Source organism: Malus sylvestris, chromosome 5 (genome assembly GCF_916048215.2).
Source record: "Malus sylvestris chromosome 5, drMalSylv7.2, whole genome shotgun sequence".
Lineage (NCBI taxonomy): Eukaryota > Viridiplantae > Streptophyta > Magnoliopsida > Rosales > Rosaceae > Malus > Malus sylvestris.
In genome coordinates this window covers 27,233,166-27,250,530 of record NC_062264.1, presented here as the reverse complement: position 1 = coordinate 27,250,530, position 17,365 = coordinate 27,233,166, and the positions used below count along the sequence as shown (strand labels likewise).

General features: G+C 42.2%; 2 protein-coding genes and 2 pseudogenes across 9 annotated transcripts in view; 3 read left to right on the top strand and 1 right to left on the bottom strand.

Annotated features, from left to right (window-relative positions):
• LOC126621359 (disease resistance protein RPV1-like) overlaps positions 1-17,365 on the top strand; it is a 249,955-nt pseudogene that overhangs the window by 6,950 nt on the left and 225,640 nt on the right.
• Positions 1-17,365, bottom strand: part of LOC126621407 (uncharacterized) — a 184,931-nt gene that overhangs the window by 132,028 nt on the left and 35,538 nt on the right. For 3 of the 8 annotated variants that reach the window (XR_007622916.1, XR_007622913.1, XR_007622918.1), the window contains exon 2: positions 692-886. The exons of 1 other annotated variant lie outside the window; for it this stretch is intronic. Coding sequence is in view for 2 of the 7 variants with exons in the window: in XM_050289921.1 (XP_050145878.1) it covers positions 680-829 (150 nt within the window). In the remaining 5 variants the exon portion in view is untranslated. Of the gene's footprint in view, positions 1-679; positions 1,095-17,365 lie in introns of those variants that run through there. 4 more of the 8 variants (XR_007622917.1, XR_007622925.1, XM_050289921.1 and 1 more) reach the window with 3 other exon arrangements.
• LOC126621364 (disease resistance protein RPV1-like) overlaps positions 1-17,365 on the top strand; it is a 162,623-nt gene that overhangs the window by 110,754 nt on the left and 34,504 nt on the right. The window lies entirely within an intron of this gene.
• LOC126621420 (chloride channel protein CLC-e-like) lies at positions 3,912-4,772 on the top strand (annotated as a pseudogene).

Genomic DNA, 17,365 nt, shown 5'->3' with positions numbered 1-17,365 from the left:
TGAGCCTGTTATGTTCAGCAATGCAAGCTAATGAGAAAGTGCATTCATATAATCAATATTTAATATAAAATGCCCCTGGTTATCATTTTATACGGAAATTCCTTCAGCAAAACAAGTATACAGCTTGATGAACATATTTGTCGATATGATCCTGACCCAAGAACATTTCCCCTGTATGCGACAATCCGAACTACTCCATAGTCATCTTATGCTGCAGGTTTTCACTACTGCACAATTATAATGTAATAAACAATCCTCGATCAATCCTTGGGTCATATAACACATTTCTAAAGTCTGCTTACCACCTCAGGTCGAACGGATACACCAGAAGGTATATTAATGACCTGATAACATAACTCTCTCAACCTCACTAACTGTAGTATAAATTCTTCATCAACTTATTTTCTACCATTTGAACATCAATTCCGCATTTATACTAACACGAAATAAAAATCTCAGCTTAGATAAGAGAATTAAGACATCCCGAGCTCACATTTACCACTTCAACTACAATTAGACTAAAAATTCAAAATCAATCTGATTCGGAACACAGTTCCACCAGCATCAAATCCCGATTAACCACTACAATTTCACAAATATAACCATACATACAGATGCACATATACATATATACACAAGCATATACATATATATATAGAGAGAGAGAGAGAGAGAGTACCTGCGCATTGACCTGTTTGGGGAGACCAGAGCCCTGGAAGAAAGCGACGACTTCGTTGCCACTAATCCGGCCATCGCGGTCCAAATCGGCCCGTCGTAAATACGCATCGAAGAGATCCACATGCGCCGATTGGTTCTGCGTCGACGCCATCGCCACCGTCGGATTGTGATGCGCGGAAGATCAGACCATGGAATCAATCGAGAGCGCCTCGCTCTCAGGCTGCCGTACGCGTGAGGAGCGCCGGAAGAATCAGAAAACCACGAATTCGGAGGACCAAGATTTCGGAGGACCAGGATTTGGTTGCTTTCTTCTCCGATTTGGATGCCAAGAGTTTTGAGGCAGAAAAACGTATGTCGTTAATCGATTTTTCGTTTCGATTTTTTGTGAGAAAAATGGTACTGTATTTGTGGTGATATTTCAAAATTGCCACTGGTCCTCATGAGCCCGGCCCATTAGGTACTACCACAACAAATACAATTTACATATCAGAGTTGGTTACCAAGTTTATGTTTTCGATGGGGTGTCACACCCCTTTTTATTTCTCTCACATTTTTTTAGTTTTCGGCTATCGAATCGGATGAATTGAAGAAGATCAATAGACATAAATTAACAAGGGGTGTGTGAGAAGTAAAAAGAGGTGTGTGGGTGAACAAGGGGTGTGTGAGAAGTAAAAAGAGGTGTGTGGATAGCACACCCCGTTTTTTATTTGTCAACTTGTACAAAGTGAGGAAACAAAAACATGCACATATAGAAAGGCACAAATTAATGCGAGATTGAGAAGGTAGCTATAATTTAGAAATCAAAGTCATTTGTGTGTCGGATATTTGATATGTTATTTTGTCATATTGTAAATTGCAGTTGTACATTTAGACATCATTTTGTAAATCCGTCTAAAGCGGAAACCTAATTTTTTTTTTTTTTTTTTTTGGGAACCTCGGCGGTACAAGGGAATTTTATTGATAAGAAAAAAGAAGTTACACCTAGACAGGGGGCACATAAACCTAACCCCTTATAGAACAATAGAAAAGAAATACAAGGGGGGGACATGCACCTTACCCCTTTTGAGAAAGGAAATACCGGAAAAAGAGGGGGGACATAGACCATACCCCTCTTGGAAAAGAAAATATAGGGAAAAGACTAGGCGGACATAAGCCCAAACCCCTCTAAAAACCTTAAAAGGTGTAATAACCTGCAAGACACACTGCAAAACAAAAGGGAAACCAAAAAGGTTAGGAAAAGAAAGGAGAACACACATCAAGAAGAGGAGACAAACCTGTAGGTTGGCATGCCCAAGAAATCTGAGTGCAGAGGAGGAAGAATCTCTATTGGGGGAGTGGAATGCCAAACAAGTGAAGATGATAGAAGCCCTAAATTGGCTAATTTGTCAGCAGCAACATTCCCTTCTCGAAAAATATGATAGCAACGAAAAACCATGTTCTGCAAATGGAGAGTACAATTGTTCCAGCGTGTCTGGAGCGACCAAGGGGGAGAGAAAGATCCAGAAGCAAAACATGATGTTACACTAGAAGAGTCGCTTTCAAGCCATAAATTTTTCCAGCCTCGCGCGTGGGCCAATTCAACAGCAAGGATGACAGCATGAAGCTCCGCATAGAAAGAAGTACGATGGCCCAAGCTTAGGGAGAAACCACCAAGAAAATGTCCCGCAGAATCTCGAAAAACCCCGCCACATGCCACAGGACCCGGATTACCTTTAGCAAGGCCATCAGTATTCACTTTTACCCAAGAAAAAGGAGGGGGGTGCCAAAGAACAGGGACAATAGAAGGAGCTTTACTGGAGTTAGGCAATATTCCAAGAGAGACTAAAAGTTGCTTATCCAAAATGCCTCGTACATGGCCAGGGGTGAGAGCTCCAACTTGCCTAATCCAGGCCGAGGTGATAATCTATACACTCCCATATAGATTAACTACTCCTAACATGGCCAACAAGCAGCTCATGTCCACGATGGTGTTTTCACGTTTCGTCGATTTCACATCCTTTTCTTCTTTAAGAAGACCATCAATTATTAGTATTCTAAAATATGATTATAAACCCTTTAAATAACTTCATTTGTTGGTACAATTCAGACATTTTGATTGATCCCTTTCGTGATATCCTCATTTTTGCTATTTAATTAGTCCCTGAAACTTCTTGCATTGCATGATGTGTGTGGAAAGGTCTGTTAAATAAAACATTTGGGGATCTTTGAAGTAGTACTATGTTTCGGATCAAAATCAAAGAACCGGCCTAATAATTGCATTGACAGAAAAAGCAGAAGAACAGGAAGGGGAAGTTAAAAACAGAGTACAAGGCCGTAGCTGAGGGAACTGGGTGATAGTGCTGTCGTCGAGCTTGGTGGGTCTGCTCACCGGAATCTGCGTCGTCCTCTTCAACTACTCTGTATGTTTGATTTTTATCCATTACTCAATTGTCCATCTTTCCTTTTCTTGCTTGCTTGTTTGCAAAGTTTTGAGCTTTTATCTGAAATTTTACACAAATTGTAAATGTTCATGAGATGCATTAGGATGTGTTTTTCATCTGTTTGGCTTGAGTCCTACAACATGTAAGGGGCACGTGAGGTTATGAAAATCTGTACCACATAGGAAAGTTAAGTAACCTTGCATTATCTTATAAGAAGTCGGGCTACTCCCTTATTTTCAATTTGGGTTGGAACTTCAGGTTCCGTCAATCATTACCCATTTTTTCTTGGAAACTTTAATGAAAAGCTTCCGGTACTATTTATTTTAACAAAAAATCATTTTTACATTAAAAAGTCAATCTTAGTACTATTTACTTTATCCTTTATTTTATCATTATCGTTAAAACTCAAAGTTTTCAAAAAAATTTCATTAGTTTTCTTTTTTTTTTCTTTGCTTTTTTCTTGCTTGCTTATACATAAAAGTTTTGAGCTTTTTCTGAGATTTTGACATGAATGGGAAGGTTCATGAGATCCTTGACGTGTTCTGGGGTGGGATGCGGCAACGGGGAGCTTCGTGGCTGAGAAAGGAGTACATGGGAGATACGTGGAAGCAGGTGATTCTGGTTCCAGCTTCTGGGGGTTTGTGTAGAAGTCTAATATCTTGCAGTAACTGTCTATTGCCTAGTCACCAATCTTACAGAACAGTCTTATCTGCTAATTACTTAACCACTATGGTAAGCACTAATCTGGTGCCTTGAGTGCACTGTGATATGGTGATCCTTTATTACCCTTAACAGTTTGATTGTTGTCATCATAAACTTGTTTCGAGATGCTCTTGAGGATGGTTCACAAGATAACAATGGCAATGAGCAATGAGGAGAAAAAGGAGAGAATTTATTAGTGAAAATGGGAATGCCTATTTCGGTTTTTGATGGTCTCAAGGCAGCATCATGTCCTTTTGTCAAGGCAATTGCTGCTTGTGTCACACTTGGGACTGGGAACTCGTTAGGTCCCGAGTTCCTAGCGTAGAGATTGGAACTTCTATAGCCAAGGGTGTTGGTGATGTGTTTGATAAAAGTTCACAAAGAAGGCTCTCTCATGTGGCTGCTGGAATTGCTTCTGGTTGGTATTCAGTTTGTGTGTATCTATGCTGTCATTATCAATACATGTATGCCCTCATTGTAATTGTTGTTCTATTTTGACAGGGTTTTATGCTGCTGTCTCCGGTTGTTTCTTTCCCGTAGAGTCCATCACCACCTAATTCCTCATCCATTTCACTTGTGAATACCACTTCTATGGTCATACTTAGTGCTGTGATAGCTTCTGCAGTTTCAGAAGCTGGTCTTTGTTCTGAATCAGCCTTTAAGGTGCCATACTATGACTTCCGCTCACCTGCTGGTACACTATCAATTATCTGTTGATTCTTCAAAATTATATGTATAAAAACTCATGTGCCAAGTGAACAAAAAATGGTTCTTTTATTTAAATAATTTCTGCAATTGACTATGGCATCAGTACGTAATCTCGGGGTATAACTTGCTCCTGGTAATGTGATTTGCCTTTACTGAATATGGTTTCTGAATTTTCCCATTATTTGGGTAGTTGATTTACATTGCATATTCCAAATGGGTAATTTCATATATGATTGTGTTACAACGCTAGTTTATTCACTGTACTGGGATGAATTTTTCAGGCATACCTTTGGTATATTATATCTAGAGGTTGATGTTCAAGTTATTGTTTAAAGCTGTGGTTTTAATAATGAGAGGTATTCGTATCATTTTCCGAGCTTCCTCTGTATCTATTGCTGGGTGTCCTATGTGGCTTGGTTTCATTAACCTTATCAAAGTGCACATCAGACATGTGGGTATGTGTTGACAATCTTCACAAGACCGTTGGCCTACCAAAATTTTTCCCTGTTGTGGGTGGAATGGCTATTGGGCTGATGGCATTGGCATATCCTGAAATTCTTTATTCTTTATCGGGGTTTCGAGAATGTTGACATTTTGCTGGAATCTCGACCACTTGAGAAAGGCCTCTCAGCTGATCAGTTTCTTCAGTTGGTAGTGGACAAGATAGGTGCAACCTCATTGTGTCAATCCTCTGGATTAGTTGGAGGCTACTATGCTCCATCACTTTTTATTGGTGCAGCAACAGGAATGGCATACGGAAAATTCATCAGTTCTGCAGTTCTCAGTCCAATCCTATACTTCATCTTTTCCGTCTTGGAAGTAGCATCACCGCAAGCATACGGCCTGGTACTGTTCTATGTCATTTTCATATCTAGAAGATAGTTTACCTTCAAAACTGAAATATCTAGCGTTGTTCAAGTAGTATGCTTGATATAATGTTTTTTTTTTATCCTATTTGCATTCTGATTAGACTTCAGGCTCTTATTAGCAGAAATTAGTTGTTTCATTAGTTAATTATTAATGTTTACAAAACAGAATGGGACGCTATTCCGATCCAATTCTATTTTTGATAATTTCTGAGAACAAGTCACATTTGAATGTTATTATCCAGAAACCTATAGCCATTATCTTCAGGGGCAAATACCTTTCTTTTCTCGGTGAATATATTATTTCTCTTTCTGGTATCTCTCTGCTAAATTCTGAAGGTATCTCGAAATCTGGATGTAGTTGACAATTGGAGAGATTCCATTTACAGGTTGGAATAGCTGCTTCTCTTGCAGGAGTCTGCCAGGTACCTCTTACGGCAGTTCTGCTGTTTTTTGAATTGACACAAGATTATCGTATTGTGCTGCCGCTACTTGGAGCTGTGGGGTTATCTTCGTGGATTACATCTGGACAGATGAGGAGAAAAGTTAACGGGAAGACTAAGAAACTCAAAAAGGGAAACACTAGTAGCATTCAACAACCTGAAGTGCTTTCCCCTACTGCAAATGGGATATCTTCAAGTGGTGCTTCAGCTGAAAGGACATCTAATGCAAGTGACCTGTGTGAAATTGAAAGTTCACTCTGTATAGATGGTTCTGATACTGATACTGATACTGATACTGATACTGAACACTCAGCAAGTCTTCCAGTCGATGCTCGATTGCTGAAAAGGGCTCAGAGTTGGTTCTCCCTGAACAACTACAAATCTAAATACAACTGATGGACACAGGAACATATACAAAGTTATTGGAAGAGAAACCGTCAAATTGGGGTTTTCCTTTTACCATTTTCCCTTGTAAAATAGTTACCGGTTTTACTGCAATACCGTCAAAGTTATCGTTTGTTAATGAAAAATGAAAATTCTTTTGAGTAAAGAAATGTGTTAAGCAGATTATAATCCTAATTTCTGACATCCAAACTTTTCAAAAACATTGGTCACCTACACCCAAGCATTCAGGATAACGCGGGTTTGAGTCTAGTAATAAATGCTTCCTCTATGAACATCATTCGACATCCTAAATTTCTAATCCCATCTTCCCAAATGAAAGAGGAAAATTGGATTTTGGAGCACCAAAATCAGGGGCAGTGGACTACCGATTGAACAATTTGAACTTACGATTCCTGAAAGCAGCACGGTTTTAGGGTTCCGACCAAAGAATTCGGTTTTGGGATACAACAGTATAATGACAGTTCCATGCCTTCCTATTTAACTTTTAATAGTTCAAAACAGTGAAGAAAAAAACATGTACAAAAGGCCAAATTTGGGTACTTATCCATGATCGTTTAAACAAGCGTTGAATTCTTACAAATACAAGAAATGCTAAGATACATGAAATGCTACTGCTCAAATAAATTACCAACTTCACAAATCGAAGGACGGTTAAGTTTGAATGACTTTGCTTGTGATCAAGTCACCCTAAATAAATTTGATCGTGATAACGTTTATATCTGGTCCGCAGGCTTATTCATAGTGTCTTGTTCAACTTTCACAGTTGGTTCATCCACTGATCCAGATCCCATATCCAAAGCCTGCAAATATCAATGTCAAAGAGAAAACTATTTGTGGGAGGGTTTTCTTATGAAAGAGGAACCTGATTCTAATGGACTTATGTGTTAATTTCACCCTGTTGTTATCTCATCTACTGCTGGATCATAGCCTGAGCTTCTAGCATTCTTCAGTGTGCCACAACAACCAGAATTAGAAAATGTTGAGGCAAATAAACATAACAAATAGGTTATCATCCATGTTCATGCAAGTTTTAAAATGCGGCACAGCAAAGGAAATGAGCACATCATAAGAAAGTAATGCTACGTGCAGGATATAAACATATAATCATAAACAGCAGTAGATACCATAGCTGGAAACATTATATTCTCATAAGAAAGAAAGGGAACATTACTAATCACCAATGTAGGCTTCACATAACAATAAACAAGAGACAGGATAATAGAGGGGAGCAATGGAACACTATGAAGAGACAAGCTTCCTCTTTATATATGATTTGGATGGTTTGAATAGACTCTAGTCATATCCAGGTTTTAGTAAGTTTACGGTTGGAGCCGTCAAGAAGGGTGCATATTGAGTTGGTTCATTGCATCATCTAAACGAATGAAACAGTAAACTCCAGAGGGACTATTTAACTTGTGTACATAGGAGTTTTTGTTTTTCCTGTAACTTCATCTTTTAGCCTTTCGTCAATATGTTTCTGTTTTTTTGCCATGAACAAACAATAACCACTTGTCCATTATCAGACAATGAGCACAGATTTACTATACATGAAATTTAATGCAGTAGTGTTTAAGAATATAGCCGACCCCACTTAGTGGGAAAAGGCTTTGCTGTTGTTGTAGTGTTTAAGAATATACAAATGAATTGGCAGCCAAATACAGTGAATTATAGTCTAAATGATTCCACACCCATAAAAAAGTTGAGCTCGAGAGAAGATTTGTGACGTACCGGATCTTCAACTTCAGGTTCAACAATCTCTTTCTTTACTCTGCTTGGTAAAGGCTTACTGTATAAACCATAAATCAGTAAATTGCAAGACAAAAGTGCTAGATAATGAGAGCAAATTAGGAGAATAAATTGAAGTACCGCTCATCATCAACCTCCATATTAGAATCTAGATCCCACCTCACGTCTGGGTCATCCTTGTGGAGCCAAAAATATTCACTAGGCGACACGTGGACTTTTGGACAAAAGAGGACAAAAATACCATCGAGGCATACCGAGTTTCCTACACTCGAGCAGTGGAGAATCATCCATCAACCAAGTCAGGAGTACCCAAAATGGGTAACAATTCAAAACCTATTTCATTCCATATATGTTTTTACCTCCTCTTTTCCTTATTCAATTAGCCATTTATTTCAAACATTCCATAACATCCTCAACCAATTAATATAATCAATATATTAAAGGCTAATTTAATCACCCATTATACCCCAAAAATCACACCAAGGGCCGGCCATTCCCATCCAAAAAGAGCCTATCATATTCTCTACCTTTTCCACCATTTTCCCTTTTTAATTATTTGGTAACTCCTAATTAAACCTAAATTAAACCCAAAAAACCCTAGCCACCCCTATCCCTATAAATATACTCTCATTCTCACCAAAAAACCAATTCCAACACTTTGGCAAAAATCCCAAAATTCTCTAAACACTATTTCTCTCTAAATTCTAACTTTGGCATCGGAGGTTATTCGGCCAAAGTCCCCCCATTCATCGTGGGCGCGTGAGACTTGTGGCCATAACCAAAGGTGTTATTTATTTTGTAGGTGCAATTTTGTCCAAGATCAAGGAGGAAGAAATTTGCATCCACAAATTGGTGCTTTCATTGAGAGTTGAAATCCATACTCGTAGAAGACTCTCGCACAAAAAGGTTTTTTCTTTATTTTCTAGTCCATTTGAATATTTTTCATACGTTCTTATTATTAGAATTTTTTACTTGCAAAGCTTCTTTGATAAAACGTATAAACAAAATATAATGGCTAGAAATTTAGAAAATTCCATAAGTTAAAATTCTAATATACAAGAAATGAGATTGCGGAGATCCGTGACGCAAAATGCGACAATAAGGGGAGCGACATCACCACCACGAGTTTCCACCATGGGAACCACCGCGGTGGCTACCTCGGTAGCCACCCACGGCAAGGTCCATGGTGCCTTCACCACAGCCACCATGGGAACCACCGCGGTGACTACTTCGGTAGCCATTCGTGGCGAGGTCCATGGAGCTTTCACCACGGCCCGAGCCGTGCCATCCAAGGCTCACGGTACCAAGACCACGACCCAAGCCATGCCATCCAAGTTTACGTGGACCCAATCCCAAGCCTCGCATTCACATGCACCGCGCATTGAGCAGCCTGCTTTCGTCGAGCAGCCCACTCCCGTGGCCCAGCCTGCTCCCGCCAAGCAACCTGCTCTCGCGGCCCAGCCTGCTCCTGCCAAGCAGCCTGCTCTCGTGACCCAGCCTGCTCCCGACGAGAAGCCCACTCCCGTGGTCTAGCCTGTTTCCATCGAACAGCCCATTCCCGTGGCCCAGCCTGCTCCTGCCAAGCAGCCTGCTCTCGTGACCCAGCCTGCTCCCGACGAGCAGCCCACTCCCGTGGTCCAGCCAGCTCCAGTCAAGCAGCCCACTCTCGTGGCCCAGCCAGCTCCAGTCGAGCAGCCCACTCTCACGGCTCAGCCTGCTCTCGTGGCTTTCCAAGCAGCCCAAGTCGGCCCAAGACTATCTCAACCATCTGGACCTACCATTGAGCCGGGGGCATTCTCACCATATTTTTTCGCGGATTTCACATTTCCCAACTCAAATCTCGCGCCCGGAGTCTACCACCCTTCCACTGCCCAATGAGGCGCATTCCTTCCAAGCTCTTCCAATCCAAATGGCGAACAACATTTGTCTCGACAAGTCATAGAGTTGACGAGCGCCTTTGCACAACAGACAACCTTGGTGAATCAACTTTTGCAACGCATCGGGATCCAACGTGCCTCGGACGAGGTATCCCGAAGTAGAACAAGGGCAGACAGACCTTTTCAGCAGCATCCTGGTAAGTAGCCACTCGACCAGCCACGAGCCGAACGTTTGGGCAGTGTACATTCCCGTCTTAGCGCGCAGAGGAGCATGCACTCTCGACTAGGCCCACGGATGAGCATACATTCACGGTTGGGGTCATACTCCGATAGTCAACATGAACAACCTTCCAGGCAAAGTGTCCATTCGCGGCTAAGCCCACAAAGAGCATCATCCAACTCACATCAGAGTAGGCAGCACGACTGACGGAGAGAAGCAGTCACTCAATCCAGCTCAAGTTCAACCATCAGCCTGCGAAGAACTCGTTCGCCTGCTAGGAACGCACCACATGCACTGCATCCGCGGCATAGACGAGCCAAACACATGGAAGAGCAGCCTAGACCAGCAAGTTATGGATGGGGGCAGCCGAGAGCTCCGCTACCCCAACAAAGGCAAATTCAGGAAGAAGTAGAGAAACTCTTGACCAAGCGATTGTATGATTTCCAACGCAACGAGGTCACCGATGAGGCACTACGACAGAACATAACCAACATAAGCAGGTCACCCTTCACGGAGGAGATCGAGCAGGCAGAGCCTCCACGTGAGTTCAGCATGCCACATTTCACATCTTTCAAAGGGGATGAAGACCCAGAGAGACACTTAAAGCGCTACCGAAGCACAATGATCCTTTATCGAAACAACGATGATCTTATGTGCAAGATATTCGCCACCACTCTACAAGGCGAGGCGCAAGATTGGTTCTACACCCTGCCGCCACAATCCATTCGAAATTTCTATGAACTTTCTTTGGTTTTCACCAAAGAATATTCATCTTATCGCTCGATCAAAAAGAAGTCTGACCATTTGTTCGAAGTCAAGAAAAACCCAAAGGAATCGCTTCGCGACTATGTGAGGAGGTTCAAAGTAGAGAAGGCAAAAATAGTTGGATGCAACGACTCGATAGCTAGAGCAGCCTTCCAAAAAGGACTTCCAGCAGACCACCCGTTATTCGGAAAATTGATCATGAAAGAGGATCTAACTCTAGCAGACTCTTTTGCTTTGGCAGAGAAGCATGCACTTTGGGATGAGGCTCGCCAATGCACATTCAAGGACTTGAAGAAGTACCCGACATCACCTCCCTAGAAGCAGCGGAGGACTTATTCGCATGTTTGACGGTATCTAAAGTAGCAATAAGCTCTACCATCATGCGAGAAGAGCTGGGGGCCCGACTACCTATATTCCACAGTTTAAAAGCTCTCCTCGATGCTATCAGTTGTATTCCACAGTTTAAAAACTATCATTGATGTTATTAGAAATTCAAAAGCTAACTTTGGCGATTGTTGTTGTAACCTAAAAGCTTAAGTTTTACCTTCAAACGCACGCAGTCATCATCATGATGCACCATTCTGCCGAATCCAGACGTGCGACGATAAAGGAGTAGACCTTAACAGATGCAAAGCTTTCTAACGAACGTAACAACTCAGCAGACATGCCAAGGGCAGAAGAACATTGGAAGGAACACTCAGAAGCAAGTTTTGTCCTCATCATCTCAGAAGATTCTACATAAGAGCAACATGTACCGGCAGTTGAGCACTACCTTCTGCCGTGCGTCACACGGCCCTAGCCGACCCTTACTCTATTATTCAGCTCTATAGTGGCCCAATATCGAAAGTTAAGCATCTCCTGCTACATGTAACATGGCCCTAGCTCCACGGCTTCCTGCCGAGCCTTCACGCCTAACCTTGACAACGCAACAGAGCAGCCTAATGACGCCCCGAAGGCAGTCGAGCACACTTTAGTCGGACCTACTCCCTCAATGGAGATTTCTGGCATTTGCATGTCAACAGCGCATCCAACTACAAAGGTTCGCGAGCAGCCGTGGTTCTTGTCACCCTAAATGGTTCAATGCTCGAGCAGGCGATCACTCTAAGTTTCAAAGCATCTAACAATGAAGCAAAGTACGAAGCCCCACTAGCAGGCCTTCGAATGACAAAAGACTTGGCGGTGAAAAAGCTTTCAATTCATTCTGATTCCCAGCTAATCACCAGCCATACTACTAGGGGCAAAGGCATGATGATCGTGGCAACCGACTACTTCACCAAATAGGTAGAAGCAGAGCCCATGACAACCACGATTCAGACGGACATAGAGCGCTTCATATAAAGGAACATCATTTACCGATTCGGCATCCCTTAATCCATCGTCACCAACGACGGCCCGCAATTCGTGGGCAAAGATCTGGCTAAGTTCTTCCAAAAATATGGCATAAAGTAGCATATGTCAACGTCGAGATATTCTCAAGGCAATAGGTGGGCCGAAACATCCAAAAAGATGATCCTCAACTGCTTCAAGAAATCCATCACCAACAAGAAGGGAAGATGGCCACAAGCTTAAATCTGGCAGAGGAAAAGTGCGAGCAGACTATCACCCGCATCGCAGCTTACCAGCAGTAGTTCCTTTCCAGATACAACAAAAGGGCCAAGATCCAGCAGTTCCAGCCCAAAGATCTAGTCCTAAGAAAAGCCTTCATCATTGCCCTCAAAGAAGGCTCCAAAAAGATGGATCTCATCTGGGAAGGTCCGTACAAGCTCAGCAGAATAGGCGGCAAGAGTAATTACACCCTCGCCACCATGAAACGATAAAAAGATCGAAAAGTAGTGGAGCGCCTACAATCTGAAGAAGTACCATGTGTGACCTCCCACTACATCAAAGCCCGAAGACTCAAGAAGCTCGACGGGTACCACCTCACAAGTCGATGACTATCCAGTTGTTATGCAGTTCCTACCTTACAGCTAAGTTCTCGTTCGTTTCACTCATTTTTCAATGAGGAATTCAGAAGTAATCACAACTTGGCTCGGCTACATGCTTACAACAACTGATCACTCTGGCACTTCAAAAGAAGACTGCGCCCTTCTTAGGAACCCATCGCAGGAATTGCGCCCCCTGAGGGACCAACCATGCTCTCCAGTGCGAGAGGGTAAACCAATTCCCCGACACCCATATGGGTCAGTTCTCCAAGACGGGAGGATAAACTTCACACTCCGAATATCCAGACGTGGATGAGCCTGGCTACCCTAGTATAACTATATGCACGATGGCTTGCGCCGGGATTCCTAGAAGTAGTCGCAATGGTCTTTTTCAAGGCTTAGCTAACTGAAGGATTTTGGGTCTCTTGGCCTAATCCGTGGGGAACCGGGCCCTAAAGACGAAGAGGGCATATTACGCAGTACATTCGATGGACGGCTGCCCTGGAATCCTAAAGCTGCTACCGAGTGCACTAAGGTAGCCTACGGATTCTAGAAGACTGCCTACGGCTTGCCCTTCGAGTAGTAAAGCCGCGTTAAACTTATGCAAACGCACATTCTTGTGAAAGGTTAAACAAGCTAGCGCGCATATACGAAGTTTTATCCACTGCCGACATGCTACGTAGTCGATAAGCTTCACCTTTGCAAAGCGCGGAACAACCTACACCAAGTCCTAAAGTGTTGTGATACTTGCTACGCAACCTACGAAATTGAAGAAAGTCAAGGTTAACAGCCTAGTGGTTACGTGGACTTGTCTGCTTCTGTAAGTAAGGCATCCGGCTGCCAACCCTATGGCTAACAACTTTGCAAAGTTCTACACCAACACCTACGGCTGCATAGGCTACGCGAGCTTGTCTGCTTATAAAAAGTAGCATGCCTGCCACTGGTCTATCAAGTCTAAAGGTTAGGGCATGAACAAAAGAAGTGAAGATGAAGAAAAACGAAGGAAAACATGTTTATAAACAACTAGCAAAGGCCAAAGGAGTTCAAGCAAAACAAGAGCTACAAGGAAAAACAAAGAAAATCCTAAAGGCTACCTAAAATACTACACTACAGTAGCTTGGACATCCTACGACTACTCGGTCGCCACACCTTCAACAGCCGTAACGCTCTTAGCAGCATCATCCGGCGCTTCACCCCCGGCTGCCCTAGTCTGGGCACTAACTTCTCCAACTACTTCACCAATGGAAGCCTTAAAAGTAAAAGCAAGCAAGTCTTCCGAAGAAATAGAGAAGCTCATCCACTCCCTTCTTACCATAAGCAGCAAAACGAAGCTCAGAAATTGCAAGCTTAAGATCTTGAATATGAGGCGAATCAATCTCAGCAGCAAAGGGAGCAGGCTTTGGCGCCACTTTAGCAGCAGAGTCCACCTTACCACTCTTCATAATAGCAAGTCTCTATAAAGGTGAACCGGACTTGGCTCCCAAAGAACGTCCTGGTACAGACTTCGGCACTGGGGGCATGATAAAACCTTTACGCTGAGCAATCTTATCCACAATTGTACTAGCCATTCTCAACATGGAAGACGCCACATGCTCAGATCTAGCAGCCTTATTTTTCTTCCCATTGGAAGAAGTCATGTCAATCACATACCTCTCGGTAGCAAGCGGACCCTCATGAGCAGCAGAAGAAATCTTCAGTTTTTTCTTAATTGGCATCTCATGAGTAGGCGGGGAAGATCTCTTCTTTCCATCTTCATTCATAGTAAGCTCCACGACAGCGATCGGACGAGCCAATGCATCCGCCTTGATCCTCTTTACCTCCTCTTTCTGGAGCAGCCCACCTTTCTTTCAGCAAAGAGGACTAAGCAGCCAACGACATTCATGGTAATCAGCAGGGGAGCTCAACCCAGCATTCCAGCAGGCAGCAGGCCTGCATGCCCAACATTCCAGCAGCCCATGAGACCCGCAATCTCCTTATTTCTCTCAATCGCCAGCCTGGCCCGAGTCAGGTCCAAGAGCCCAAAGGACATGAGCCATGCGGCTCGCCTAGCACTGCGCCCCAGCGCCACAATCCTCGACCCCAGCTGCACAAGCTGCCCTTGGCTCAAGCCAAGCCAAGCTACCCAAGCAGTGGTCCCTGCCACGACATCTCCTTAACCCATGCCGAGCCAGCTCCTGGCCCCTGCCAGCCGACTTGCCGCACCACCCCAACGGCTACCCCGCAATAGCACTATCCAAGAATAAGGCAAGAAAAATTAAATTTTTCTTACATTGGTACGGCACGAAGAAGACGAAGAAAGCAACGAAAGACGGTCCTTTGCACGGGCAAGATGTAGAAGATTGCTAGAGGAGGGGGAACAAATATCCTCTAAGCTATCTCTCTCTTGTAGGGTAGAATAAATCGCTCTCCAAAGTTGATTTAATAACCCACTTAAGGTGGACCTAAATAGGCTTTGAGAGAAATTTATTTCCTTTTCCTAGAATGATCTAATTTCCTATTAAAGAGAGAATCAATATCAAAATAGGAAGCAGTCTTAAGTTTCCTAAAGCAAGAAGATCTCTACACCTGCTGCCCTTTTCTGCGAGCAGCCCAACAGGTGTGGGGGCATTTGTGGAGCCAAAAATATTCACTAGGCGACACGTGGACTTTTGGACAAAAGAGGACAAAAATACCCTCGAGGCATACCGAGTTTCCTACACGCGAGCAGTGGAGAATCATCCATCAACCAAGTCAGGAGTACCCAAAATGGGTAACAATTCAAAACCTATTTCATTCCATATATGTTTTTACCTCATTTTTTTCCTTATTCAATTAGCCATTTATTTCAAACATTCCATAACATCCTCAACCAATTAATATAATCAATATATTAAAGGCTAATTTAATCACCCATTATACCCCAAAAATCACACCAAGGGCAGGCCATTCCCATCCAAAAAGAGCCTATCACATTCTCTACCTTTTCCACCATTTTCCCTTTTTAATTATTTGGTAACTCCTAATTAAACCTAAATTAAACCCAAAAAACCCTAGCCACCCCTATCCCTATAAATATACTTTCATTCTCACCAAAAAACCAATTCCAACACTTTGGCAAAAATCCCAAAATTCTCTAAACACTATTTCTCTCTAAATTCTAACTTTGGCATCGGAGGTTCTTCGGCCAAAGCCCCCACATTCATCGTGGGCGAGTGAGACTTGTGACCATAACCAAAGGTGTTATTTATTTTGTAGGTGCAATTTTGTCCAATATCAAGGAGGAAGAAATTTGCATCCACAATCATGTTCCTCATTCTCCTGAAAGAATTTCACAAAGAATAATATTAAAACATTGAATACAAGCCCATATAACAACGTTAAATATTGAGTACAAATAACAACTGAAATTAGTATATCATAAACATAGACATTAATTAAAACCTGATTTACAAGTTTCAAAAAATAAAAGTGATTTGTTTATGGATGAATACCAGAAGCAGGTCTCCAGGCTACATTGCCAGCATTGGAGTAAATATTTGCAGGTTGAAAAATATTGGATAAATCAAACATAACATTTAGACTGCACATTTTCTCCAATGCTGGAAGAGGGCGTCCCTCCCTAAACCGCTCCATCAAAGATAATGTGGCATAATGGCTAGTCATTCTATCAATCTGGACTGCACATTTAGACATGACTCAATTTAATAGTATATATTTATGGATGTTTGTATGTCAACTGGCCAGCAAAAGATTACTCCCAATTACAAATAAAATTTTATATCTACAAAATATCTATGGCATATGTAAGTTTTTATATCAAAATACGAACACATCATGCAAAGAATGAACATCCAGCAGCAAAGCATCTCGCAGAAAAATATGCTTGATTGAGCCTGTTATGTTCAGCAATCGAGAGAGCCGCGCGCTCAGGCTGCAGTACGCGTAAGGAGCGCCGGGAAGAATCAGAAAACCACGAATTCGGAGGACCAGGATTTGGTTGCCTTTCTTCTCCTCCGATTCGGAGGAAAATCAGAAGACGACGGAGACGCTGATAAATGCCAATAGTTTGAGGTAGAAAAACGATGATTTTTCCTTTTGATTTTTTGTGACAAAAATGGTACTGTATTTGTGTGATATTTCAATGCTGCTGGTCCTAATGAGCCCAGCCCCATTAGGTACTACCACAACAAATACAATATAAAAATCAGAGGTGGTTAGCAAGTTTATGTTTTCGATTAGTCAACTTGTTCAAGGTGGGGAAACAAAAACGTGCACATATTAGAAAGGCACAAATTAATGCGAGATTGAGAAGGAAGCTACAATTTAGAAATCAAAATTATTTGTTTGTTGGATGTTTGACATGTTATATTGTCATATTGTAAATCGTAGCAGTACATTTAAGCATTGTTCTATAAATCCTTCTAAAAAAGAAACCTAATTGATAATCTATACACACCCATATAGATTAACTACTCTTATCATGGTCAATAAGCAGCTTATGTCCACGACAGTGTTGTGTTCGTGTTTCGTCGGTTTCACATCCTCATCCTCTTTAACTAGACGATCAATGATAAGTGTTTTAAAATATGATTATAAATCCTTTAAATAACTTCATTAATGGGTACAATTAAGGC